At 42.9% G+C, this 27,649-nt stretch overlaps 1 protein-coding gene across 1 annotated transcript in view; it reads left to right on the forward strand.

Moving 5' to 3' along the window:
- The window catches only part of PTGS1 (prostaglandin-endoperoxide synthase 1), a 73,279-nt gene extending 46,250 nt beyond the window's left edge, over window positions 1-27,029 (forward strand). Inside the window, exons 6-11 of the mRNA XM_066580828.1 lie at window positions 2,209-2,390; window positions 7,447-7,530; window positions 9,365-9,611; window positions 10,790-11,076; window positions 13,767-13,914; window positions 26,555-27,029. Of these exons, the coding sequence (XP_066436925.1) occupies window positions 2,209-2,390; window positions 7,447-7,530; window positions 9,365-9,611; window positions 10,790-11,076; window positions 13,767-13,914; window positions 26,555-26,910 (1,304 nt within the window). The 3' untranslated portion in view covers window positions 26,911-27,029. The remainder of the gene's footprint in view (window positions 1-2,208; window positions 2,391-7,446; window positions 7,531-9,364; window positions 9,612-10,789; window positions 11,077-13,766; window positions 13,915-26,554) is intronic.
- The last annotated feature ends 620 nt before the right edge of the window (window positions 27,030-27,649 follow it).

The following is a 27,649-nucleotide window of genomic DNA, read 5'->3' on the forward strand; positions in this document are numbered from 1 at the left end:
CCGTCTGCTGGTGTCAGTCACACGGGCGCATCGGCGCCGGTGTACGGGTGCCGATGCGCCCTTGTGACTGAGGCCTCAAGCTCGGTTTCAACAAAATACCAAGAGCTGAACTACAAAATAATTTCCAGGTGGTACAAAACCCCAGAGCTACTCCATAGAATAGATCCAAAATACCCCCGACCTGCTGGAGATGCTCTAAAGCAGAGGGATCTCTCTCACACATTTTGTTTTCATGCCCAGTGTTAACCACGTTTTGGCAGGAAATACAAAAGACATTAAAGGGGTTGTCCCGCGCCGAAACAGGTTTTTTTTTTTTCAATAGGCCCCCCGTTCGGCGCGAGACAAACCCAATGCATGTGTTAAAAAAAAAACAAAAAAAACGTTTAGTACTTACCCGAATCCCCGCGCTGCGGCGACTTCTTCCTTACCTTACTAAGATGGCCGCCGGGATCTTCACCCACGATGCACCGCGGGTCTTCTCCCATGGTGCACCGTGGGCTCTGTGCGGTCCATTGCCGATTCCAGCCTCCTGATTGGCTGGAATCGGCACACGTGACGGGGCGGAGCTACGAGGACCAGCTCTCCGGCACGAGCGGCCCCATTCACCAGGGAGAAGACCGGACTGCGCAAGCGCGTCCAATCGGGAGATTAGAGACTGAAATTAGATGGCACCATGGCGACGGGGACGCTAGCAACGGAACAGGTAAGTGAATAACTTCTGTATGGCTCATATTTAATGCACGATGTACATTACAAAGTGCATTAATATGGCCCTACAGAAGTGTATAACCCCACTTGCTTTCGCGGGACAACCCCTTTAAAATCAATTCTGGGTTATGAAGTAAGACTCACACCCAAGATGCTCCTCCTAAATATACTCCCCCGGACGGCGTCAGGAAAAAGAGACCCACTGCTCCCTCTTCTACTAGATGCAGCGAATATGCTAATTCCGAGACATTGGAAAGAGGTAGACCCCCCCAACATCCATGAATGGTTGAATGAGGTTAATCTAATAAATGGTTTTGAAAAAACGAGACGTCTACAAGGAGAGCCAGATAAGTACTCCAGAATCTGGAATAAGTGGGTCTCTCACGGGAACAAACAACCGCCTACTTAGAAATATATTAGCCAACCAGCCCTTCGCATTAACAAACCTATTCTATGCCTTAGTACGACTTATAATTTGGATCATAAAGCAAGCTACTAGAAAACCGATCCTTTTTTCCCCTCCACTCTCCCCATTCATATCTACCTTTTACTCCCCTATCTTCTTACTTCTCCTATTATGTGTAACTCCCTTACAAAGCTCAATTGTATACGTGAACAAACCTCATTGTATTTTATTGCTGTACATCCCGCTCTCCCCTTTTTTCTTTTCTGTACCCAAGTTAAAACCAAAAATAAATATATATATAAAATGAGTTTTTAAATGTGCCCCCAGAAGAAAGTAAACAGATGGAAATATATATCTTAGCAGAATTTTGTAGAGTATGTTTGCACATATTTGAGATATTGCAATTGGAAGTGTAAAAATGATAATTTTTTTCAAAATGTTCCCAATTTTGGCACTTTTAATAAATATACATAAATTCTATTGGTCTATTTTTACCACCCAAGTGAAATACAATATGTGGTGAAAAAACAATGTCAGAATCACTTGGATATGCAAAACCTTTACGGAGTTATTCTATGTTTAAGTGACACATGACAGATTTCCAAAATTTGGCTGTCACTAAAGCACACACAGGCTTCGTCACTAAAGGGTTAATTGGGTAGTGTGAGCAAATTTTTTGTAAAAAAAGTGTTTTTAAAAATTCTCTATTTACATTAAAATAAAGTATAGGAATAGGTTCGCCTTTTATTTTCTGATGTTTTTGATATATAGTTTCAGACTACATATCATGGGTGGATATGGCAACATTTTAGATTGGCGTCGGCGGTGGGTCATTTTTATTTATTTATTTTTAACATGGTGTAAAAATACAGATCTTTTTGTTTCTACAGGTTAAAATGTGCGCCGTAGGTCAATTTATTTATTTTTCAGCCACATGTGAATGGGACTTCTCAAATGTCCATTCACTTTGCTGCTATACTACACTTTCAATTTTGCTGCGTAAATTGCGCAGCTTATCTGCCATATGTGAACATACCCCAATACAGGCACAATAGGACTACTCTATTCTCACTATTTTACCTTCTTGTATTCAGGAAAACTCCAACTGCCTGATGCCACATTGCTGGTCGAGACCTTTCTAAAAAGGGAGAAGTTCATTCCTGACCCTCAGAATACGAATTTAATGTTTGCCTTCTTTGCTCAACACTTCACTCATCAGTTTTTCAAGACTTATGGGAGGATGGGCCGAGGTTTCACTAAAGGATTGGGTCATGGGGTAAGTTATGTAACTGATTTGGCATTCCATGTACAATACCTGCTGAAAGATGAGAAGAAGATTCATAGACCTTAATGAGGAGTCTTGACACTGCTTAGTTCCTGGAGCATCCCAGTCCAGTAACATCTTGATTTTAAGGGTGTGGTATTATCTGCCAGCAGCAATTACAAGTTACGTCTGGCACACTCTACTTGTATTTCATCAGATAAGTTGGGAATGCCTAGCTCGCGGGCATGGATTCACAATTTGATTTCAGAAACCCAAGATGCACAAAGGAATAAACTCTTGTGTTATCAAAGTACCAACAGAGCATCCTAGTTAAAGGCAATAAGGAGTGTACTGGGCCCACCAGTAAAGTTTATTCTGGGGGGCCCTGTATACCTACATTCAAATACCTCTTGAGCCCTGTTCAAAAATTCCTCGTTGCCTCATTCTCCATATAGAAACTGAAGTATATGGAGAAAGCTACAGGCAGGAATTGGTAGACTTACATTCATCCAATACGTGCCGAGTGCTTAGCTAATATGAGGGGGTGGGAGGAAGAGATTAAGGCCCACCCTTGCTGAAGGCCCTCCGGGGGATTTACCTGTTCCCCTGTTGGCCAGTCCAAACCTATCCTCTCTGACTCAAATTACTTCCTCTCACTCTTGCATAGAAGACTTCTCTTGTGCTTCCTCCCTCATTCCACCTGATTCTTTCCAAACATTCTCTGTAAACTTACCTTTCCCATCAAGCATATACCATGACCGTAATGTCCGTCAGCTGGCATTCCAGGATAGGCCTCCACTGAACATGTCTAGAGCTGTGTATGGCAAGAAAAGTGAGAAAATACAAACCTATCCCAACACTTCAGTGGTGGCACTGATCACAGAAGTAGAATCAATAGAAACACTAACTTAGTAGGGGGGTTCAAAACCAACAAGTTCCTCAATAACCTTGCTCCACTTGTAAATAGTTTGTGCGAGAATCTCGCTTGTTAAAGGATTATAGTAGGGGTATAGGGGTACCCTCCGAAATTTTTCCCTTTTTTAAATAGGGGAAAATTGGCTTCCATCTCATTGGGGTTTATTTTGCCTTCCTCTGGATCAACATTGGGGAGGGAGGGGGTGATATGTCCATGCAGTTCAGCCTATGTCTTTTTTCGGCCTTACATTCTATGCTACTATGTAAATAAAACAAAAAAGCTAAAATGATATCCGGTTCTAGAAAGGTAACTTGTCTCTTGGCCACCAGAACTATTTACAAGTGGACCTGGATTATTACTTTGTAAAGGTCTCGCACAGGGTAAGCCGTTCCAGCTAGTATGCTTCTACAAAGGAGCGATAGTCGTTCTGTGAACAGAGGCGAAGCAGCCGGAGATCTCTTCTGGCCGCCTACTTCTAGTCACGGTAAACAGGCAGTCGCTCAATGTGCAACTCCTGTTCAGCTCACCTAAAAACTAAAGGCCGTTTTACACAGGCCGATGGTCGTTTCAAAGACTGCATGAGTGCTGACGTAACCGCTAACCTCATGCAGGGCATTCAAAGTCCTGTCGGCCACTCGCTGGCTTCTCGTCTGTTTCTCGCTCAGCGCTTCTGTGCGGGAAGCTTTCACACATCACGAGAAGCCACCAAGTGCTAACGAGGTCGTTTAAAGTGACAGAAAAGTCAGCTCAAACAACCGCTAATGACAAGTGAGCGATACTTTCGCTTTCACAAGTAACGATTATCGCTCACTTTCAGCTGTTTGAACGATTTTTGAGCGATAATCGTTGCATGTAAATTGGCCTTAGGCAATTGTTCCGTGTAAACAAACTTCTTTGACAAATGAACAAGTTGTCAATTGGTGCCCTGTAGGCGGCTCCTTGTACACAGGATGACTATCCAGCGATTATTCACACGATCACCCCGTGTAAAAGTACCTTAAATGTTGTTTCCTATTGATTCTACTTACTGGCCCTCAACTGGCTTGTCGAAAGTCCATTCAAGGTGTGTAAAGGGAGAGGATGAATCTATCTATGCAAACAAAAACGGAGGTGGTGTTTGCTTACAGATAAAATACATCCTGTGTAACAAGGGCGCATCATTATTCTTGTTAAGCCCATACAAATCCATCCATATCAAGCTGGTTTCTAGTATGACAGCTTGGAGGGGTTTTTCTTTTTGAAGAGTCTGGTGTTCTCCACTTTTATATCCCTTTGTATTACATGTGTGATGTCTGTCTGCATTTTAATTACATGAGCTAAGTTATTTTTTCCCCTGCAACAGCAAGAATGGACTGGATTTAGGCATTTTCTATGAAAGCTAGAACTTAAAGGGGTTGTTCAGAATTAGAACCCATGGTGCTGTTTTTTGAAGAAAGTCATGTTTTTTTCAAACCTGGACACCCCTGTTAAATTTAAAAAGTTGCATAGAATGGTCAAATCTGGACTTCTCGATGATGGTCTAGGAAATTTATTTCCTGGCACAGACCCAGTGGTCTGGTTATTTATTTCAGTACTTTAAATTATTCATCACAAATGTTTGTCATGAGCGCTGTGGATTTTTACTCTTTGACGTTGCCTAAAAAGCAAAATTTTCAACAAATAAACTGTAAAAATTAGATAAGAGATTAGGGGTTGCGCCACCTCCACAGATAGAGCTTAAAGGGTCATAAGGAAATGACACAATTATGAAATCCAAAAAGGTTTAATGTTGCAAACGTTATCTGTGGAGGGAGCGTGTCACCACATCTTTTATCTACTGCATTTAGTCTGGCTGTTGGACTTTTTACCGTTTATTTGTGAACGCTGCGTACCTGTCTGGTTTTCTATGAGAGCTCTGGTGGTTGGGCACACAGCACAACTGCAACAGCCGAGCTGAGCGCGCCAAAGTGGGGGAGACCACAGGGATAATAAGATGGTTGTGATGGGTGGCTCTGTAATCCCTCCCGACAGTGGCAGTAAAGGTGCTCTGCTTAGCTATCACACAGTGGCACAAATAAAATGAGGATACGTTTGAAATAAATCATTGTTTTGTCACGGGTGACGCCAATACTCCAACCTGAACTTGCAAGTCTAATGATGGCAGAATAACTTGAGATGAGTCCAGTAGCTTGTATTCGTAAACTGGGAGCATGCAGTTTTACTGAAGCTTGTTGTAATAACAGTTGAACGTGCAGCGTTAGAGGTGTAGCAGAGCCAACAATGATGCAGCTAATTGACACGATAAAAACAGTAGATTTACAATTTGCTTCACACTTGTCTTCAACGCTTTCTCTCACTCTCTAGTTCTAGAGGTCCCTCACTAATAATCTTCCCCCACTTGTTACTAGCTGAAGGGCTTACTGGAAGTGTAGTATGCAGGAGTGGAATGAGAGTTGTAATGGCCACTGAACTAATCCTGGCTTTGAATTCAGTAGGTAGTTTAACTCACTGTTAGGTGGGACGATGACCTCCAACTCTTTTTCTGCTCACTGCTGGAAAAACAAGGGAGTGGAAAGGGGCCTGCCTCGCTACTCTTGCTGGACTGCTGAATCACTGCACACATGGCCTTGACTGCTAACATACCTCTTTCTCCAACCACAACTCGCAGCAGACTCTTCTGTTCTGACTGCTACCAACTACTGAACTCCTCCTTCCCGCAATTTCTTTACTCTCCATCCCCTCTACATAGGGACTCATGTTAGTGTTTTCCCGTTCTGGACTCTCCCACATGACATATAGCCAATAGGCAACCAGCTATTGCCAGCACTAAGCTCTTAATTTAGGAAAGGGAAAAACAGGTGGTTCTCTGATGCACTGCACCTTCTATGCCTAAGGTAAGTGCAGAGACAGGTGTGACAGGACCAAATGTTAGTGTGAGTATTCTGGAGGACCCTCTGGGCCACTACAGTTCCCCCCTATATAAAAAACACAGCCGCGCTCTGCTGTACTGAACTGCGAGGAGCGGAAAGGTTATGCTATGTGTGACAGCACATTATCTTTTTTTTCAGTGTACTTGCAAGTTCGTAGGAGTTGCATTGGGAAAATATAGAATCTTAAGTCCCAGCTAGCTATGGGGCACCTACATAGCTCTTCTCCCCACAGACAAACAGAATATTCATAAATATAAATGCAGTAAAAAATGACATTTCAGGATATTTACTGTACAGAGGGCAACCTGTTAGGACAGGAATTCATTTGTTAGGCAACAGTCACAAAACATTACTTTAGAGTCCTGTGCAAAAGTCCACATATGCATGTATAACCTGGCATGCCATAAAACAGTAGTTTTTCTTCTTGGCAAACCTTTTCTAAAGGTGGCTACCTTACCACCAGGATAGGTATGAGTCCATTATAAGTGAGCAGAGGAAAACATGGAGTCCATAATGCGTCTGTGAGAAAGGTTAAAGTAAAGGATGAGCATCAAACAATAAACAACCATCATAAACTGGTAGAACTCGTCAAGTAGTCTCTTGAGGTGTATATCTTGAATGTTACTAAACTTGGAGAACACACTGGGAAGTCTCTCAGGGCACAACACTTAGTTACTTCAAAACTGGGTAATAAATTAAGCAGGTTGTAGAATCCATAGGATTAATAAAGGTTTCTGGTGCAACAAAATTAGTCTTGTAATCGCAAGGGCAGTTGTCCATGAGTAGACCTGGTGGATCTTCTTAGAACAGGCAGTAGTCCAGGGAGTCGTCTTCTGGAGGTGGGAGAAACAACTGGTGAAGGGGGTAATGATGGTGAAGCTGAGTTGGCTGGTGCAACACTCTGTATTACTGTAACCTCTACAATAGACTGCTGTGTATTGCTAAAATGTAAAATCAAGATGTTCTGGATTTAGTAGACCGTATTTTGTAGGCCACACACATTTCACGGTTTAGAGATAAATATTTTGTAGTCAGTGATGCTGAAAGTTCATCTGTTATTTATGTGATCACTCTTCTGTAGAGATATTCTGCCCTGACACGCTAGATCTATTAACTTGATCTATTTGTCTGTTCCATCCTCATTAACTGTTCACATTATGCTCCATCAGACTTGGTGGTAGAGTGATGTTTTCCTGCTAATTGATTGCATTAGTATGATGAAATGCTTGTCAATCTATTCTAGGTTGACCTCAGCCATGTATATGGAGATAATCTGGAGCGCCAATATGCTCTGCGACTCTTCAAGGACGGCAAATTAAAGCATCAGGTCCGTGTAATAACATTATACTTGTTTATGGAGGATATGTTATGAGCTGCTGGCCAATCGCTATGGAAAAGTTTTTAACTTAAGAGTTTGAGTTTGATTTTCTGATTATTTATATTATATATATATTTTTTTATATCCTTGCTCTAAGCAAGTGTGCATGGCGATAGATGCTGGTTACAAACAGTCAACCATAAGTAAAATATACATTAAAAACATGTATTATGTGTATGAGAGCTGGATGAACCAATCACAGCCTTTGCATTTGTCCATAGAGTGCTGCATTGAATGGCTGAGTAGCGCTGGATGAACCAATGTGAAGGCTGTGATTTGGTTCACCCAGCTCTGCATTGATTGGCTGAGCAGAGTTTGAAGAACCAGTCATGTTGTGGAGGTGGGATTTATGAATTGGCAAATCAATGCCGTGGTTCAGCCAATTCATAAATCCCGCCTCCACAACGTGATTTTGTTCTTTAAACTCTGCTCAGCCAATTATATTGTGGAGGTGGGATTTATGAATTGGCCAACCAATGCCGCGGCTCAGCCAATTTATAAATCCCGCCTCCACAACCTGATTGGCTGAGCAGAGTTTGAAGAATCAATCAATGCAGAGCTGGATGAACCAATCACAGCCCTCACATTGGTTCATTCAGCGCTGCATTAAATGGCTGAGTAGTGCTGGATGAACCAATAAGAGCCATCGCTTCCTGGAGGTGGTATTTTAGAATTCCGCAACTAGGAAGTGATCTTCTGTGGGTGAATGAGGACTGCAGGACACCCAGTGGAGCTCCGGAGAGCAGCAGGAGGACCCAGACCAAGCCTGCTAGGGATGTATTCCCCCCCCCCCCCCCCCTTTTTTTTTTTTTCAGGGTAGCACTTATTTTAGAGGGGGTAGGGCTTAACCTTCTTGCGATTAAAATTGTGCAAGTTTTTTGTACGATTTTAAACGCTGGCAACAGCAAAGCGATACACGATTTTTCACAAAAAATGCATCACTGACTCTACAAAATCGTGGGGAACACCGCTACGATATCACCACGATTGTGTAGTACCAATATCGCTGTCGCCCGTGTGAAAGAGGCCTGACAGAGCAAATGAGAAGAAAACATTGTGCGGTCTCCTGCTAATTAAAAGCTCTTCGGCCGAATGACTGCAGAACTGGTATTAACCCTTTGCAATCCAATTTTGGATTCAGGGTTTCCTAGGGGGCTTTCTCTTTCTGCCATTATACAATGGCGCCGTCTGCTGGCTAGAGCCAGTACTGCGGTATGGAACATACTGGAGAGGACCCCAACAACTGAGGGGCCAGTAACATACAGTAAGAATACCCTGCTGGACGTCTTCTGACATTAGAGTTGTGTACAGCCTTCAATAGACATCAGACAGTGGATTGGAAAGGGTTGAGGCAAAAAAGGACTAAAGAGTGAAAATCATGCAACCTTATAGAATGCCAAAGCACGGGTTTTATTAACTTCATGTTGATTTATTGCAAATATAGATGCCTGGCAAAACTCACTGCAATATCCCATGTAACAGGATTGTAAGACATTGTATGTGGTGGTGCTTTGCATCCATAGTACCATGAGAACACAAACTCCAATGATTGCTCTCCTCTTTCGGAGTACTGCTGATAGCATATCAAATATGAGTTTGCACTGCAATCTCGCATGAGATCATATTAAAATGCACTATGTGTTTTACCCCCGTGGAGCCCTGAGCTACGGTGCTCAGTCATGCCATCGCTTGCCTAATAAATACTTATTGCAGTGTTAATATTTTATAGGGGGTTTGTTGCCAGTTTCAATCTAATGTAGAGATAACAAATGTTTTTCTTCAGATAATAAATGGCGATATGTATCCACCAACAGTGGTTGAGGCTCCAATTCACATGGTCTACCCAGAGAATATCCCCAAGGACAAAAGGTTTGCCATGGGACAGGAGGTTTTTGGTCTCCTCCCTGGACTGATGATGTATGCCACCATCTGGCTTCGCGAACACAATCGGGTGTGTGATGTCTTAAGAAAGGAGCATCCGGTTTGGGATGATGAACAGTTATTTCAAACTGCCCGACTTATTCTCATAGGTAAGTAACTGCTGAGTATTGTACAACTGTAAGATGATTTTCTCAAGGTTCTAGATAGTATCATTATTGTATATTGGTCCCACAGAAGTATGACTTCCTCCATCCTGCAGATCAAAGTTATTAAGGTTTTCCTTGCATCAGTAATAACATGGCTGTTTTTTTTCCCCACAAACTGCCACACATGTACATAGGTTATATGAATCACTTCAATGTAGCTGAACTGCAATACCAGACTTAACCTGTGAAGCGGTGTGGCAGTGTTTGTGAAAGAAGGCAATCATGCAATTTTTTAATCTCTTTAAATGGTATACCGGACTTCCAAATGCTTCATGCATACAAGCTAGATATTTGCATGAACCCCACATGGTAAAGTCCCTACTGGTTGACATTAACATGTAAACACTGCCGCCTGCACCCCGTATTATGCATGTGCACCATAGCCATGTGCCTGAGAACTTTACATTGGGGTGTAGCTACAGGCTTGAGGCCTGGGTGCAAGACCTCAGCTTGACACCCCCCCCCCCCCCAGCTTCTTGGTTGGAACCATGGTAGTAATAGAGCCCCCTGTGACCATATATAGTAGTGCAGGCTTTTGTGCTCCCTGTTTCTCTGAGCTGTGTGCACATTAACACTCCCGTCCTACTCCCTCACACAGGAGTCCTGAACAGTATCTGCTCGGAGAGCACTAGGAGAGGAAGGGGCCATTCTCGGCTACGCCAGCACTGCCTCCTGCTGGCCACCCCAGTTTATGATTAATTTGGACATTTTGGATTATGATGAACTAACTCGGTCAAATATATTGTCCAGCTATCTGAAGAGCATATGTGTTATCTGCTGGTTCTAAATAAATTGTTCATTGATGCCATATCACTGAAATTTCCATTCTGGCTTATCTCCATGCCATTGGGTTGTACCACAGCCCTAGCCTTTATCATCATTTCTTTCTGTTGCTCATTGACTCTTATGATGTATCAGTTGACCAGCGTTACTAGGCTGGCAGCACCCATCTCTTTCGCTTATTTATATTTTGTATCCCTCCAATAGGGCTCTGTCCACTTTTTGCTTTCTAATTCACTAATAGTATATCCGTAAAGAACTGCGGGAAATGATGCTTGACCACATACAGTAGTTCTACAGACCTTGGTGCTTTAATTCTAATTTATTTTTTTTCTTTCTAGGAGAGACCATAAAGATTGTGGTAGAAGACTATGTTCAACACCTCAGCGGATATTACTTAAAGTTGAAGTTTGATCCGGAATTACTCTTTTCATCCCAGTTCCAGTACCGTAACCGTATTGCTGTAGAGTTTAACCAGTTATATCATTGGCATCCTCTCATGCCTGACCAGTTCAACATTCTAGGACAGCTCTACAACTACAGCAGCTTTATCTACAACACTTCTATGCTCACGGATTATGGGGTGGAAGCTCTGGTGGAGTCCTTCACAAACCAGATAGCAGGAAAGGTAAAATGCAACGTCTATGTTTATTCTAAACCTAGAATGGTAGAGTTGGAATGGATCTCCAGGGTCATCGGCTCCAACCCCCTGCTCAGTGCAGGATCACTAAATCATCCCAGACAGATGTTTGTCCAGCCTCTGTTTGAAAACTTCCTTTGAAGGAGAACTCTCCACCTCCCGTGGCAACCTGTTCCACTCATTGATCACCCTCACAGCCAGAAAGTTGTTTTTTAATATCTATACTATGTCTGTCTTCTCCCTTTCAGTTTCGTTCCATTGCTTATAATCTAAACCTTCCACCACACTGCAACTTGTACAATATATCACCATTTTATGGAATCGGTGGTACACTCTGCAACATAAAGCTTATAGCAACTTGCAATTCAATAGGCCCCCTCTGCATTAATTAATGCTACAATCACAGGGGGGTATTAAAGCCTCAGTTCCTCCACCTTCTCGAACAGTCACATGTATCTAGAATTCATCTCCTATAGTAGGAGTTGTTGTCTTATACCCTTTCTAGCGAGAACATATACCTACCATTCTATTTATATTATGGAAGCTGCTTGGGTGGAGAAGGCTTTGTACAGAAATAGATCCCTACATGTTACCGGTTGTCTCTGGCAGCAAGTTCAATGACGTCTGTATATAAATAACAACCCAATGACACATATATGTAATGAATGGTTTTCAATGCAACAGTAGGCAGTTTAAATTATAATTTAAAGGGACAGTGTCGTCAAAATAGTTCAATTGTAGTAACAAAGTGATACATTTCCAGTTGCTTATATAGCCCCTACATATTCGACAGCGCTGCAGAAATTGTTTCGTAATATCAAGTTTCTCAGCACTTGGATACATTTTTACAGGAAGTTAAATTGTCTACCAGTATGATCTCAAAGTGGGAGGAAATGTTATACAATCTTGGGGTATGACGCATTAATTCTTGGTGCTTTTTCTGTGCTGTAACTGTATTGGAAATTCTGCAAGCGGATTTGCCCATTGAGAAAAAAAAACTACATTTGCATGCAAATCCATGGCCAATTATTTGCATAGCTATGGCAGGAATCTGGGGCTCAGCTGTAGATGTCGGCAGTGGTTATTTTAGAGGTGGAACCTATGCTAAAAAATCCATGCCTGATTCCTCTGTCTGAACATATATTTTTAGAATCTCTTCGTTGGCGGGAGAATTTTGCCAGAAGTGTTCAGGAGAACTCGTGATGTGTTTGAATGCCGCCTTGGGGATATTCTTTCTATGAAATGGTTTAGTTCCATAAGGGAATATGGTGCCTCTATAAATGGCACACACTGGAGTTAAGGGGTAATATTGATAAATTTGGTATTGTCACTCTATGCATTTCAGCTTACGATTGACATATGAAACACCAGTCTACAACTGTTGCTTATCTCTTAACTTGGTGTATTTTGAGTTTTCCTTAATGTTAGGTGTAGGTTTCTACAGTGTGCACCACTTTTTTTTCCCCCTTCTTTGCTCGTGAGAAACGAACCATGTGCAAGTCCATGTTTTAGTTGTATGCAATGCATATGTCAATTTTTTTTTTTTTTGGATTGACCACCGGACACTGTGAATGAGTGCATGGCTCCATTGGTTGTAAGGGGTCAGTGTACTGTCCTTGTACAGTCATTAACAGACTCTGACAGCACACAGACAAACTGTCTACTACTTGCCACTCTTGAAAAGTTTTAAAAGTGGTGGGAGAAGTCTCAAACAAGTGCAGATATGGTGTCCCGTAATTTTGTCCACTAATATTGGCCACCGATGTAGGCTTTCTAGTGTTGTCACCATAATTCTCCAGTGGAGGTCATTATATATGAACTTCCTTATACTTCTGAAAAGTAGTTTATGGTGAGAAATGAGCAGGTCTATAAAAATGATGGTACTGACTATCCAGGAGAGGAATCTGCTCAATTCACTTAACTCTCATGGCTGCTGAATTGATTCTGCCATCTTCTATCTTCAAGTGAATGTGTATAAAGTCTCCAAGACACAGCCTCCCAATCCTCTGTGACTCTCTAGTTAGAACTGTGTACAAAATAAATTTCTCGTTATGTCAGATTAGAATTTTCGGGGGCTTCACGTAAAGGGTTGTCCCTTGAAAGAACTTATCCCCTACCCACAGAATAGGAGATATGTATGGTTGGAATGCGGGTATTGACCATTGGGGACCCAACTATTCACGTGTCTCTAAATGAAGTGGTCACACTTGAGCACCACTACTCGGTTTCAATGAGACTACTGGAGAAAGCGGACTTACAAGTGCTCGGCTATCTCCAGCGGTCCCGTAGAAGTGAACAGAGCAGTAGTGTAACCAGAGCTCTAGTTGTTCGGGGACACTTAAACCCTGTTCTCATGATTGACGGTGGGTTCCCAGTGGTTGGTCCCCCTCATTCCAATCAGATACTTTTTCCTTATGAATAGGATAGGGAATAAGTTATTGGTGGGAAAATCCCTTTCATGCAAGCTGCTGTTTATGTACTATAAGGCAATGTGTGCTGAAGGTTAGTTTTAGGGTTGGGGCAATAACTTGCCTATATTTTTCATGTTTGTGATGTGATTTATCGAGAGCAGTTAGACTTGACATATTTTAGTAATAGTCTTAAGTATGGGCTCCAGTTCTACAAGTTTTGTTCAGCAACGGTGTGTACTATCAATATATCACTTTTTTTTTTTGTAGATTGGTGGTGGAAAGAATCTGCACCCAAGACTCGTGGAAATAGCTGTAGGAGTTATTGAAGAATCCCGTAAGCTGAGATTGCAATCTTTCAATCAGTATCGTAAGCAATTTGGCTTGAAAGCATATACTTCTTTCCAGGATTTTACAGGTAATTTTCTTCTCTATGAAGTTTTTGTATACATGATGCCCACATTAAAGTGGTTGTACCAAATAAACTTTATTACCTATCGAAAGGATAGGTGATGAGTCTGATCTGTGGGAGTCTCAATGCTGGGACACACACCCATTCAGTGAAGTGGGGTCCATTTCCCTGTTCTCATTGGTAGCTCAATGCACCGACCCTCCCCCTCAGTAAGGAGGAGATTGAATGGATGTGTGGTGCGGCTCCATTCATTTTCAATAGGACTGGTGGAGATGGCAGAGTACAAGCACTCAACCATTTTTATCAGCTGCGCTGAAATGAATGAAGCAGCTGAAGGGTAGTATGAGAATGGGCCGGTGGTGAAGGGTCGATTAGAAGGGACAGCAGTCAGGATGATGGCTCACCTCTGTTCTGCAGTACCTCCATGATAGGTCCGGCCAAACTCTGCCCCAGGGATTTACATCTACGAGGTAAGGAACATGAAGGGGGAAGGGGATAGGTCAGATTGGTCTAGACCACATTCTGAGCCAACATACTTGACAAACCAAACTTTATTAATAGCATCTTCTGCACTCTGAGCAATGGTGATAGCTGGTTCTGTGACGCAGAGGGTCACAACGACTTTGGCTGCGACTTGGTAGTGTACCCCTAAGCTCTATTTGTAGTATCACTCAAGGAAGTTTTCTCTGAAGCAAGCCTGGCATATACTAAGAGTAATGACTGGGTCAGAAGGTGTGTGTGTGTGTGTGTGTGTGTGTGTGTGTGTGTGTGTGTGTGTGTGTGAGAGTCAGTCAGTCAGTCAGTCAGTCAGTCAAATACTACGCCTTATATTTTTCTTAACCCACCAAGACTTTTATCACTTATCCTATTTTGGGAATACACCTTTAAAGCTTTAATATTCTTCATACATATAATTTAACAAGCTTAAAGTGTTGTCCCATTAACCCCTTGAGTGGCGGGTTTCCTACCACCCTGTCGTGCCCACCAGGGCAGGTTTTTTAAAATGGTCTAATCATTAAATTTCAACTAATTTTGCAGTTGCGTCTCAAGAGCCATAACTTTTTCATTTTTCCATTGACATGGCCATATAAGGGCTTGTTTTTTGCGGGACAAGTTGTGATTTTTTAAACAGGGGGGAGGAAAAAAAGAAATGGGGAAAAAAGAAAAAAAGGGGCCATGTCATTAAGGGGTTAAATGTATTAACTGCCTTCTCTGGGTCATTACGACGCATGGATACCACATGTGTGATTATATTTTTGATTTTTTTACAAAGTAAAGGGAGACAAGTGTTTTTATAATTTTTTTTAATTTTTTTTCCTTTTTTTTTTAAATTTTTTTTTTCTTTTGTCCCTTTAGGGGACTTCCACAGGGACCCATAAGGACCCCCTGATCACATTCCGGGGGTCCGATGGTGACAGCCCTTTACATGCTGCAGTCACATAGACTGCAGCATGTAAAGGGTTAACACAGCAGAGATCGGAGGTTTTCTCTGATCTCTGCTGTAAGAGCTAGAACCTAGCTGTCCTCTGACAGCTAACAACCAGCTCTCCCTGCCACAGAGACCATCGGCTTGCTTCTGACAAGCCGATGGTCTCTATGGCAACCTATAAACAAAGCAGGAGATTGCCGGCATATCGGCAATATCTTCTGCTGGTTTTTCAAAGCCCTTGCTTTGTTCTCTGTGGGTCTGTGCAGGCAGAGCACAGTGTCACAGCTTGTGGCATTGTGCTCTGCAGCTCCCATAGTGATACATAGCCCGGAAATCTTCCGGGCTATGTTGCTATGAGCAGTGGAGCTCGTCCCGGAAAATTTCCGGGCGTGCCACTCAAGGGGTTAAAGGGGTAGCCTGGTGAGCAAAATTAAGGTAAAATGTTTTCAGCACTCCATTTAATAAATAAGTCCTATTTGCCTCTCCACATCCCTTGCAGCTTCCCTTCCCAGTCCCCCGCTACACTTCTTCTGACTTCAGCTGGTAACTAGCTGCAGTGGTCACACGTCCCTGTGAAGGGATGACATTGCCGGAGTCAAGAGAGTGTAGTGGGGAACTTGGCAGCATCAGCATAAGGCCTCCTTCCCACGAGCGTGACGGGCTCCGCCGCGTAATATTCCGCAGTGAAGCCCGTCACGGCGCCCCCCAGAGACCCCATACTTACCAGCGGAAGATCGCGTGAAGACGCTTCCCCGCCCACCGCCGTCGCGTCATGTGACACGCCCACCGCGTCACTTGACGCGGCCGGCCGTGTCATGTGACGCGCCGGCCGCGTCATATGACGCGCCGACCACGTCATATGACGCGCGGCGGTAGGCGGGGAAGCGTTTTTTCACGCTATCTTCCGCTGGTTGCAGCGGGAGATAGCGTGAACGGACGGCTTCCATTGACTGCAATGGAAGCCGTCAGCGCGTACAGCCCGTCCTCACCCGCAGCAAATAGAGCATGCTGCGGGTGAGGACGGGAGAAATCGCGGTGCGTAATTCCGCGGTGGAATTACGCATCGTGAGCATTGTGCTATTAGGTTCAATAGAACCTAATAGCATGGTGCAACGCAGCGGATTTTTGCCGCGGATTTACGCGGCGTAAATCCGTTCGTGGGAAGGAGGCCTAAGAGCTGCAGAAAACTAGGCAAGGTGTATGATTTTTTTATTTATTTATTTTTTTTCATTTTTATATGGCAATGAGAAGATTTCCATTCCGTTTTTGCTCTCCAGTCTACCTATTAACGTTTATTATATTGGGATAGGTGACAAATCTTTGATCATTGGTACACTCGTTGATCACTAGGATGGGGTCAAGAGTCCCTATTAGTCGGAAAAAACATCACAGAAATAGACATAGGAATTTAAAAAAATCAGAATGCGGCCATACTTACTGGTATACTGATACAAATACAAGGGCAGGTATAGACCCCGCATCCCTCAGCATAGGGACAGGTAAACAGCAGTATGGAGGAGCTTACACTGGTGCAAATTGCTGGTTAACAACTGCAGTGTGCGACAAGCGGGAAGAGGCCTGCACACTGAGCAGTTTCCAAGAAGGGGCTGGGAAGCAGTGTTGCGTGGCTGTGAGTGCAAAACGCTCTTTGTAATCTTGCACACCACCAACTGTATACAACTGGATCTGGATTACTAGGGGAATTAGGTGATCATGACACCATTGCCTGGGTTCAAAAGCTGTTGGTAGCGAAATAAGACTAATTTCACCATTTTCAAGAGAAGTATATAAATTGCTGTAAAATTGGAAAATTACCTTTTTTAAGGTCACACTAAATGGGGTACCTTTAGCGAAAAGTGATTTTAGAGAAAAAACCTGCGGGTACTACCATAATTGGTTGTAGACTCAACTGGAGTAATCAATGCCAGTCAGATGCTGCAAAGGAAAATAAAGTCTTGGGGTGCATTAAAAGAGAGGTATAGGGGTGAAGGACGAGAACATTATCCATCCACTATATAAGGCACTTGTCAGGCCTCACATGGAACACTGCGCACAGTTCTGGTCCAGTGCTCAAGAAAGACATTGCGGTGCTTGTGGGGGTTCAAAGACCAGCAAAAATTAATAAATGGAATGGGAGGCCTGGAATACCCAGAGAGGCTATCAAAATTGGGATTATTCACTCTGGAAAAAAAAAGACTGTTAAGGGGCGACCAAATAAGTATGTATAAATACATTAGGGGACAATACAAGGATCTCTCCCATGACCTGTTTATACCAAGGCCTGCGTCGATAACAAGAGGGCATCCTCTACGTTGAGAGGAAAGAAGGTTCCATCACCAACACAGAAGGGGGTTCTTTACTGTAAGCGCACTGAGACTGTGGAACTCTCTGCCTGAGGGATGTGGTGATGGCAAAATCGATAGATGGGTTTAAGAGGGGACTAAGTGTCTTTTTGGAGCGCTACGACATTACAGGATATAGACAATAAATAACCAGAAGGGTTCTTGATCCGGGTATCTCCCGCTTATCGGTCCTGGAGTCAAGTAGGAACTTTCAAATGCTGATCCAGGGATTATTCTGACTGCCATTATGGAGTCAGGGAGAATTTTTTTTTTACCCCACCTTGGCTTCTGCCTCATTTTTTCTTTTTTTGCCTTCCTCTGGATCAGCAAGTGGGGGTGGGGTGGTGTAAACAGGCTGAACTGGATGGATATTTTTTTTTTTCAGCCTTGCATACTACGTAACTATGCTACATCTACTCTCATGTGCAATTCATGTCTAGCTTTTTCCAATGTCCACTTGTATACACAAAGCAGTTATGATGTGAACATTGGTGGTGATATGATTTCACAGTGGCTTTGTGGAAACTGTCAGGAATAAGCAGACAGGAACGGCAATTGTCAGGAATAAGCTGTAGTCTTTGACTATAGGCCTGTGTAGTGGCCGGGGGGTCCTCCAGGGTAGCCACACAATCATCAGTCCTGTAACACCTAGCTATGTGCTCCTAGGAGGCATAGAGGGTGCCATACATCTGAAAGACCCTGTTTTTCCCCTTTCTTCACAAGCTTAAGCTAACTACTTGGCAACAGCTGGCTATCGATTGGCTGCTTATCATTTTATCCCTGATTGGTAGAGGGGGAAGGATGAGAGCCCAGAGTGGGAAGGTGAGCAGGGCAAGGCAGGATGTTGGAAGGAGTTTAGAGAGAGAGTGCAGGAGGGAAGACCGGAAGTGAAAAGTTAGAGGGAGTAGTGAGGAGTTTGTTGTCGGAGTAGGACATGAGAGGAGGTGCACCAAAGTGTGGAGAGGATTAACGTTGTCCGGAGGAGGAATCTATCATCTACAAGCTTCGCGATTCAAGTGCAATGTGGAGGTGAAAGTTTGGGATCTATCTTCCTAACAGTGAGTTACATGAGCCCCACTGGAGTAACTATAGGGGATGCAGGAAATGCGATTGCACCCGGGCCCAGGAGCCATAGGGGGCCCATAAGGCCTCTCTTCCCAAATATAGGGAGCCCAGTACTATGAATAAAGCATTATAGTTGGGGCCCAGGAGCTTCAGGTTATGCCTCTGATGAACCCCTGTTAAAAGTAAAGAAAGGGAAAGTGAAAGAAGCCCATCTATAATCTAACTTCATCAACTGCATAATCCTCTGCTAGAAGCAACCCCTAGATAACTAGGACTGTGGGAATTCTACTGAGTAACCTTTCAATGCAAAAAGAGAGAGAGCATTGAAATTTAACTTGTTGTTGTACTAAACTGAACTTGGAGCAATGTTATTTAAATACAAAGCAAAACCTCTGCTCATTGACTAACTGTACCTGTTGTTTTCTCGAATGTTACAAAAGCTGAAGTAAACTAAGTACCTCCAGTTTGCAAATCAAAGCTACTAGGACTCATGTCAATTATTTTTTCATTAACCCTTTGAGTTCCTTAAGGAAGAGGTACTGGGGTCACTTGACAAACCACCATTGATAATTGCTAACCATAGTAACCCTTTTTGCCACTGTGCATGACCGAGCCAGGCCTCCGCCGCCATTGCAGGGAGAGATTGCAGAGCCACCGGTGACATCATCTTGTTTACCCGTGGTCTCCTCCACATTGGCGTGCCCCACTGGGACGCTGCTCCTGTAAATTTAAGCACTGATAGTGGCGCATAGAAATTAGATTTGCCACAACGTCTTATACACTTCTGGAAGTTTTCCTTTTGAGTGAATAATTCACAAAAAACAGGTTTAAGGTTCAATGAAGTGTGCTGATCATGTGCTCTGACCAGAATAGAGAAAGGAAGGAGTTTTGGCTCAACTTTTTAACTATTGGGTTGTAAATACTCTTGTTTCCCCTTTGTCAACTGAGAAAGATACCTTGTGTTTGCTATATCCTATTTTTCTTTATGCATTTCTAAGAGAGAATGAAGATCTATATTTTTTTTTATATTGGTTTATACTAGGAGTACATTTCATGGCGGTTCCCAAATAAAGGCTCTATTTGTGAGACCGTATGTTTTGTAATATGCAAATAAATGGAAATGCTGTTTTTCTTATAATATGCAAAAACTTTCTGGGAGTTGACACCTTACAAAAGACTTAGTAGTATTTAATCTTCCAGAGCACATGATACAAAATACTGAATGAATGTGACTTTACAATTTGTATCCGTATGGTGGCTTTCATGCCTGCATTAGAGTCAGCTCAAGGTTTCTGTCTCTCTGCTTTTGTTTTTGGAGGAGAAAAGCTGAAATAAAACAGAAAAAAAATCAGTTTTATTTCCCCTTCCCACACCATTAGGAAGAGCGGGAGGGGGGGGGGGGGGGGGGGGTTGGAAACAGGCTGAACTGGATGAATATTTTTTTGATTTCATTAGGGTTTTGAAAAACATAAGGCAAACTGAAAGGCGTCCGTTTAAAAAGAAAAAAATTTTTTAAAAAACAAACCTAACTGAGCAGAGAGATGGAAACCCTGAACTGATTACTAACGCAGATGTGAAAGCAGCCTATTTGAAAGCCAAAGTCGGGAATGGAACAGTCCCAGTCCTGGTTTTGGCTTATAACTGCTCCCTAAAATATCGTCACATGAAAGTGACCTCACAAGAAGTTTATATTTGTCACCCCCATCTTAAAGCTCAAAACGCCATTCCATGCCTATGAACAATAATACAGTTCAACTATCCTGCACCTGATAATAACTAGAAATTCTGATAGTCCAACCCGTGTAAGCCCGGTTTTAGACAAGCGTATTGTAACAAGTCCATAAGGGCTCCTTCCCACTGGCAAGAAAATTGGCAATTTTTCTCGGGCTGTGAGTGAGTAAAAACGTGCGATTATGAAACCAATGAATGTCAATGGTTTCATTCTCATTTGCGATGCTTTTACTCCTGTGATGCTGCATGAAAGAAAAAATTTCAGCGTCTGCTTTCCTCTTGCGAAATCTCAAAGCAATGGGAGAAGATCACGATCCCCCTTCCGCAGCTGTAATTGCTGCAGCAGGGGATTCCTTCAGGCCCTCAGGGATGTGAGGCTATCGCATCCAGGGGTTTCACCTTGTTCTCAGTGGGGTCGGTGGCAGCAGCGCCAGCCCCGTTGAAAACAAAGGGATAATATTGCAATCCTCTACTGTGACAGCTGCAGCAGGGGATTCTTTCATCCCCGTGGGGAGTCCCCTCATCACTGAACACGGACAGTAGTGGCAGGAGATCGCGATGTTCTCCCATTGCTTTCAGGGATTCTCTGCAGTGATGCAAGGCTGTTTTCACATGAAAACTCCTCGCTTCCAGGGGTTTTTAGAAGCTTTGTGAGAGTGATATCAGGCTGTTAATCATGGCCTGATATCGCTTTCACCAGTGTGCAGGGGTGCTTATATGTATTCGAATTACGGATGTGTTAAAGATGACATATGTCATCAGTGTTTCAGAACTTATTTAATATGTTTTTGCCTCCGTAAATTTTATTTTCTACTAGACAAATACTGATTCGTATTTGTCCAATAGAAAGTAATGGCAAGGAGGAGGCAGAAAACAAGGGGAGGGGGGGTGGTTAAAGGGTCATGCTGCATTTTTAAAAAAGTCCATGAAAAATATGGCCATGTGAATACATAAAGATGTACATTAGCTCCATATTACAGTCCGCAAAACATTTAGCGAATGCAGAGCTTAAATATGCTTGTCTGAAAGACGCCTACAGGAGACTCAAAGCAAAAATGATTTGGCTAAAACCAGTCATGGACATCCATTAGAAACCCGGCGTTTGTCTCCCATGCCACTGAGAGCGAGTGCTCTGCTAAAACCGGGGCCCGAAGAAACCACGGATCCCTGGTGTTTAACCCTTAACATGTAAAAAAATAAATTTATAGGTCTTGGAGTGCAATGAGGCATATGTAATTTTTTTTTTAAGTTTTTGTGTAATAGTAGTAAATGTTAAACTATAAATGTGTCACTTGTGGCACAGAAAGTGCAGAAAAAAACGAACCATTCTTAGAATGCATGACTATTCAGCTTTTTGGGAGGTAAGAGGGACAAAAAAACTGCTGTATCCTAAAGTTACCGATAAAAACCCACAGGTTGTCCTGCAAAAACGTCCTACAGCGGTGAGTGAAAAGAAAATCTATATTTTTGGCCTTGCAGTGCGGCAACAGAGAAACTATTTAATTTAACTATATAAACTTTGGATCAGCACAATTATGACGATACCGACAATGTGTTTTACTGCATGGTGAACACCCAACAGAAAACCCAAAAAACTGATTCACAAAAAAATTAAAAGATTTTTTTTTAACACTCATGTACCCCAAAGTGGTGCCATTCAAAAATTTGAAAAAAGAAAGTTTGGTTGGTTATTGTCTTGTAGAAAGTGCTTAACAGGCCAGTCACAAAGGGGTTAAATGTAACAGATACAAAATGGCCATTACTAGAGATGAGCGAGTATACTCGCTAAGGCACATTACTCGAGCGAGTAGTGCCTTAGCCGAGTATCTCCCCGCTAGTCTCTAAAAATACGGAGACCGGCGCAGGTGACAGGTGAGTTGCGGCGGGGAGAGAGGGAGAGAGAGAGAGATCTCCCCTCCGTTCCTCCCTGCTCTCCCCCGTTGTTCCCTGACCCCGCATCTTTAGAGGCGAGCGGGGAGATACTCGGCTAAGGCACTACTCGCTCGAGTAATGTGCCTTAGCGAGTATACTCACTCATCTCTAGCCATTACACTTATTGACGAAGCAAAATCTGGCCTGTAACCTTGATCTGTAAGGGTATAGTATACAGATTCTGTTTTACCATTTTGCACTTTCTGACCTTTTTGTTTGTGTCTTTAGTCAGACTAAAGTGGTTATATAAAGTTCAAGACAAGTTTAGGATATAAAAAGAAACTGAGTGGCAAACCGTTAATTATAACTTGTTTGGTCATAGGTGATATTTTAGAAAGAGAACATTATGTTTCCTGAAGATTGATTCACCTCCTTCTTTAAGCCAAAGGCTTAAACTATGGAAGGTTATAAGGGAGACCACAAAACGTCAAAGTCATTGGTGTTAAAGGGAACCAGTCATGTCCCCCACAGCACCAAAAACTAAGTTATAGGGCTGTTAGGGTAAGTTACAATGAGCGGGTGTGTTTTTGTTTTTTATGTTTAGGCTGCTGTGAGGAGCTGCCAGGTTGCCTTAAGGGCATTATGGGTAACCATATTTTCACATTGATGTATGATGATGAAATTTTAAAGGCACACTCCATAACTAGAAATGGTATATGTCATCAGAAAATGAACTATTTATACATCAGATTGGAACCAACAAGTGAATAATTATTGGTCAGTGTAAACATGGCCAATGATTGAACTGGTAACCTTTTGTGCAAAAAAAGAAAATTGTTGGATAGTACGAATTTGACTGATTTCGTCCATGTAAAAGGGCCCCAATACAAGGCTGTCACTTCCTGATCTGTAGAGGAAGCTTTGCAGCAGTCATCTCACTAACCTCACAGGCCGTATTACACAGAGATGATACCTATATGTAGATAATAGAGGATCCACCATTCACAATAGATATAAGCTGTGACTATCGACTCTGCCTTCCTGCACAATGACCCCTGCACAGATCACGGAGCATGTCTAGAACAGGCTTCCATACAAGTCAATTGGTCCCCTACTGTCCATTGTGTGAATGGCCTATGAAGCTGCTGTAAAGCAAATCTCTAAATGCTGTTAAATGTATCTCAGGAAAGATGGCCACCCCAGTCATATATAGACAACAGAATGAAAAAAAATTCTACAATTAGAAAAATTGAAAATGTGTTACTATCTGTTTTTTTTAATATAAAAAGGTTAGTGATTTATCCTATGCATTGAAAAGTTAGTCCCCCTTTAATATTGATGTCCTGACAACTACCTGCTTGTGTTTGTCTGTGTAATATACTTGCATTAATATTTTTGATTTATCACTGTAAAACATGTTTGAAGTGGCTGCCACTAGGGGTCTCTCTTCCAGCTTTTCTGCAAGCCACTATTGTTGGGTACAGAGCTTCTGTAGTAACAAAGACACAGGGACATTTTCTTAGCAACATGTGGAGGAGCTGTCTTCAGAGGCTGCAGGCTGACAGATCTGCAGACACCGTGCTATCTCAACAATCTCTGCCTATCCTGCTCTTACAGCATGTGTCTGTCTGTCTACACACATTATAGTGGGTTTTCAATCCATTTGGTAAGAATGTCACTGTATGCCTGAATCCTCTTGGGCAATCCTCCTGTTGGACCAAAAACCATGCAATGCAGCATGGGGAGTGAGGGCAAGGAGGTGTAGGACAGTGAACTACTGGCAGAATGCTAAGCTTGCTTCATTGGCCCCCTTATGAAAGTGGATTGCATACAGCAGAACAGCAGAAAAATTTGGAAGACCACCTGAAAATCAGAACTTGGGCATGAAACTGGGTGCAATTGTAAGAGTAAGGCTGGTTTCCCATGGCTGAGAAACTCCGCGAGATTTGTGCATTGTGAAATCTTGCATAAATAGAAACCCCATTCTTTTTTGATTTGTGGCATGTTTTATGTTTTCACGTTCCTCGGACCGCATTGCCCATTGTTGTCAATGGGACAGTAAAGGACATTGCATGCGATGTGCACACGAGTGTGATGCGAGGTTTCCAATTGAAAACAATGGGAAATGCTTTCCAATCCTCTAATGCAGGGTTCCCCAACTCCAGTCCTCAGGGACCCCCAACAGGTCATGTTTTCAGGATTTCCTCAGTGTTGCACAGGTGATGTAATTATTGTCGGTGCCTCAGACATTGCCACAGGTGTTCTTACCATAGGATATTCTGAAAACATGACCTGTTGGGGTCCCTGAGGACTGGAGTTGGGGACCCCTGCTCTAACTCGCCTGACAGGCACGCAGAGAATCGCTACGCCACAGAAGTGATGAGTTGTGTTTTTGCGATTTATAAACGTTTCGCATTAGTCTGAAAACGCAAGCTGGTGAGTGAAGTATTGGTATGCCTTTAACACCTTAATGACAACCATTTTTGAGTCTAAATTGTTTATCTTGGCTTGTCTGCATTTCGGTAATCGTTGCTTTTATTTTTAACAGACATCGTTGTATGAAGCCTTGTTTTATGTAGAAGCGTTGTTTAAGTCATATTTCCCACTAGACCCGTTGAAAAAAAAAAAAAATACATCCCATACAGTAATGGAAATATATTTTTTAAAATATTTTTGTGTCATTGAGGCTAATTTCACACGGGCGAGTGCGATATCGTGCTCATGCATATGCGATTTTTATTTCTCCCTGCGGATGTGAGGCGTTTTTGTATTAAATGCCTTGCATTACTTTGGGGAAGTAGCAATCCTCCGACGTGGCTTTCATTGGGAAACCTTGCATCACTCTCCTGTGTACCTCGCATGCCGTACAATGGAATGCCCAATGATAGGACATGGAGCAATTATTTTTTCCCACGCCATGATATGGGAAAAATTTGCTTATGTATATGACTCCATTCAAAAGAATAGGTGTCCCGTTCGTGTGGCACACAAGCACCACGCTCAGCACGGACGCAGGGTGACGTTCACAAGCACTGCAGTGGGACATACCATGCAATGTAGAACAGTGCGCACCACACTATGCTGAACAGTAGCGCCACTCCAGTGAGAAAGAAGCCTGGCCCTAACGTAGCAGGGGGGGGGGGGGGGGGAGAGGGTCCCTGCCTTGAAGCAGAGTAATTGCCTCAATAGAGGCGGCCCCATGGTCGTCTTCCTGGGCCCTGACTGTCCCTAGATAGACCCCTGGAGAGACTAACTGAACAGCAAAGCAAAACAGAAATGAAAACAGAAATATAACTGAAAAGTAAATCGTAGCAACTTAGCTGGACATAGCAGTACATCCAACACAGAGGATCTCCAAACTCCAATACTCCTCTATAGAGCTGAATAAGCAGCACGGAGCACAAGGAGGGGTGAGAACATAAAGCTACTCCACACCTGAAGACTAGCACAGCAATTAGAGAACCACACCTGCAACCTTCTCCCAGGCATGACTTATCCAGCATGCAGCAAAGAGACAGCACCCAGCAGTCTCAGCCCATGGAGCATTAACCCTTGCCCTGCATAACAAGGTGATAGGTCTTGGCTTGCGTCGAGGCCACTATTCCACGACACTGTTGCGACTGACAAGCTGCGACAATAGGGTTCATATTCCTGCGTCTCACAATCTCAAGGTGGCTTAAAGGATTGCTATTCATTTTCATTCATCTATATAATAACGTACTTCTGTATACAGGTTTATAGGGCAAACTGTGATTCTAATACACCTAAAATAAAGCAACTTTTGAAAATGGTCTTTTAAAAAAAAAAAAAAAAAGGCATTCCAGTCCACTTTACTTTTCAAATGTAAGGTTTATGAATTGGGGCATAAATAGAAAAGGGTGTGACTGCAGGATCTGACTACACTGGTTTGTAGTCTGTAACTAGGGAGATACGTCAGAGCTGTAGGCATTGAATTCTGACTATTCACAAAGTTGCTTCGTTTCATTTAAAATGCATCGGCCTAATGTTTTGTAAGTAAAATGGGTGGATTCTCTTTGGAATACTGTCAACTTTCTATGTCTGTCCTCTGCAGGATTCGATTCTGGGGTAACCGGAAACAATCTGCCACAGATTGCCTTTTATTTCATGAAAATGTCAAAAGCAGACCCTCTGAGACCTGAAGAAAACTTCAAACTATTAATTTTTCTATTTTTTTTATTTCCCATAGGAGAAACAGAAATGTCATCCCAACTTGAATCTTTGTATGGCGATATAGATGCCCTGGAATTTTACCCCGGCATGCTCTTGGAAAAAACTCATCAAAATGCTATATTTGGAGAAAGTATGATAGAAATAGGAGCACCGTTTTCACTCAAAGGACTTATGGGGAATCCTATATGTTCTCCCGAATACTGGAAACCCAGCACATTTGGTGGAGAAACGGGATTCAATATTGTAAAGACTGCTTCCATTGAGAAGCTAGTGTGTCTCAATATCAAGAAGTGCCCGTTTGTCGCCTTTCATGTGCCGAAGGCTGAAGAAAGTTCTATATCTGAGGGAACAAAGACCACTGATGAGCTTTAGTAAGTGTTGTGTTGTGAAAAGGGGCTAGGAATTTTTTGTACATTTCAGGAATTTAACAATATAAAGTTCATTCTTGCCACTTTATGAAGTTGTCTCAAATACAAAGTATCTTAAGATTATTCCACTGCACTTCTTGTCATATTTTAAATTGTATCAAACCCAGTTTGTTACTATTTCAAGACTTTTTTTTCTACCTACTGACACAGTTGTCTTTCATGAAGGTTGGAGATGTTAAAGGGGTTGTCCCGAGGCAGCAAGTGGGTCTATACACTTCTGCATGGCCATAATAATGCACTTTGTAATATACATTGTGCATTAATTATGAGCCATACAGAAGTTATAAAAAGTTTTATACTTACCTGCTCCGTTGCTGGCGTCCTCGTCTCCATGGTGCCGACTAATTTTCGCCCTCCGATGGCCAAATTAGCCGCGCTTGCGCAGTCCGGGTCTTCTCCTCTTCTCTATGGGGCTCCGTGTAGCTCCGTGTAGCTCCGCCCCGTCACGTGCCGATTCCAGCCAATCAGGAGGCTGGAATCGGCAATGGACCGCACAGAAGCCCTGCGGTCCATGAAGACAGAGGATCCCGGCGGCCATCTTCAGCAGGTGAGTATGAAGACGCCGGACCGCCGGGATTCAGGTAAGCGCTGTGCGGGTGGTTTTTTTAACCCCTGCATCGGGTTGTCTCGCGCCAAACGGGGGGGGGGGGGGGTTTAAAAAAAAAAAAAACCCCGTTTCGGCG

The sequence above is a fragment of the Eleutherodactylus coqui genome, chromosome 10 (genome assembly GCF_035609145.1).
Source record: "Eleutherodactylus coqui strain aEleCoq1 chromosome 10, aEleCoq1.hap1, whole genome shotgun sequence".
In the NCBI taxonomy this organism is placed as follows: Eukaryota; Metazoa; Chordata; class Amphibia; order Anura; family Eleutherodactylidae; genus Eleutherodactylus; species Eleutherodactylus coqui.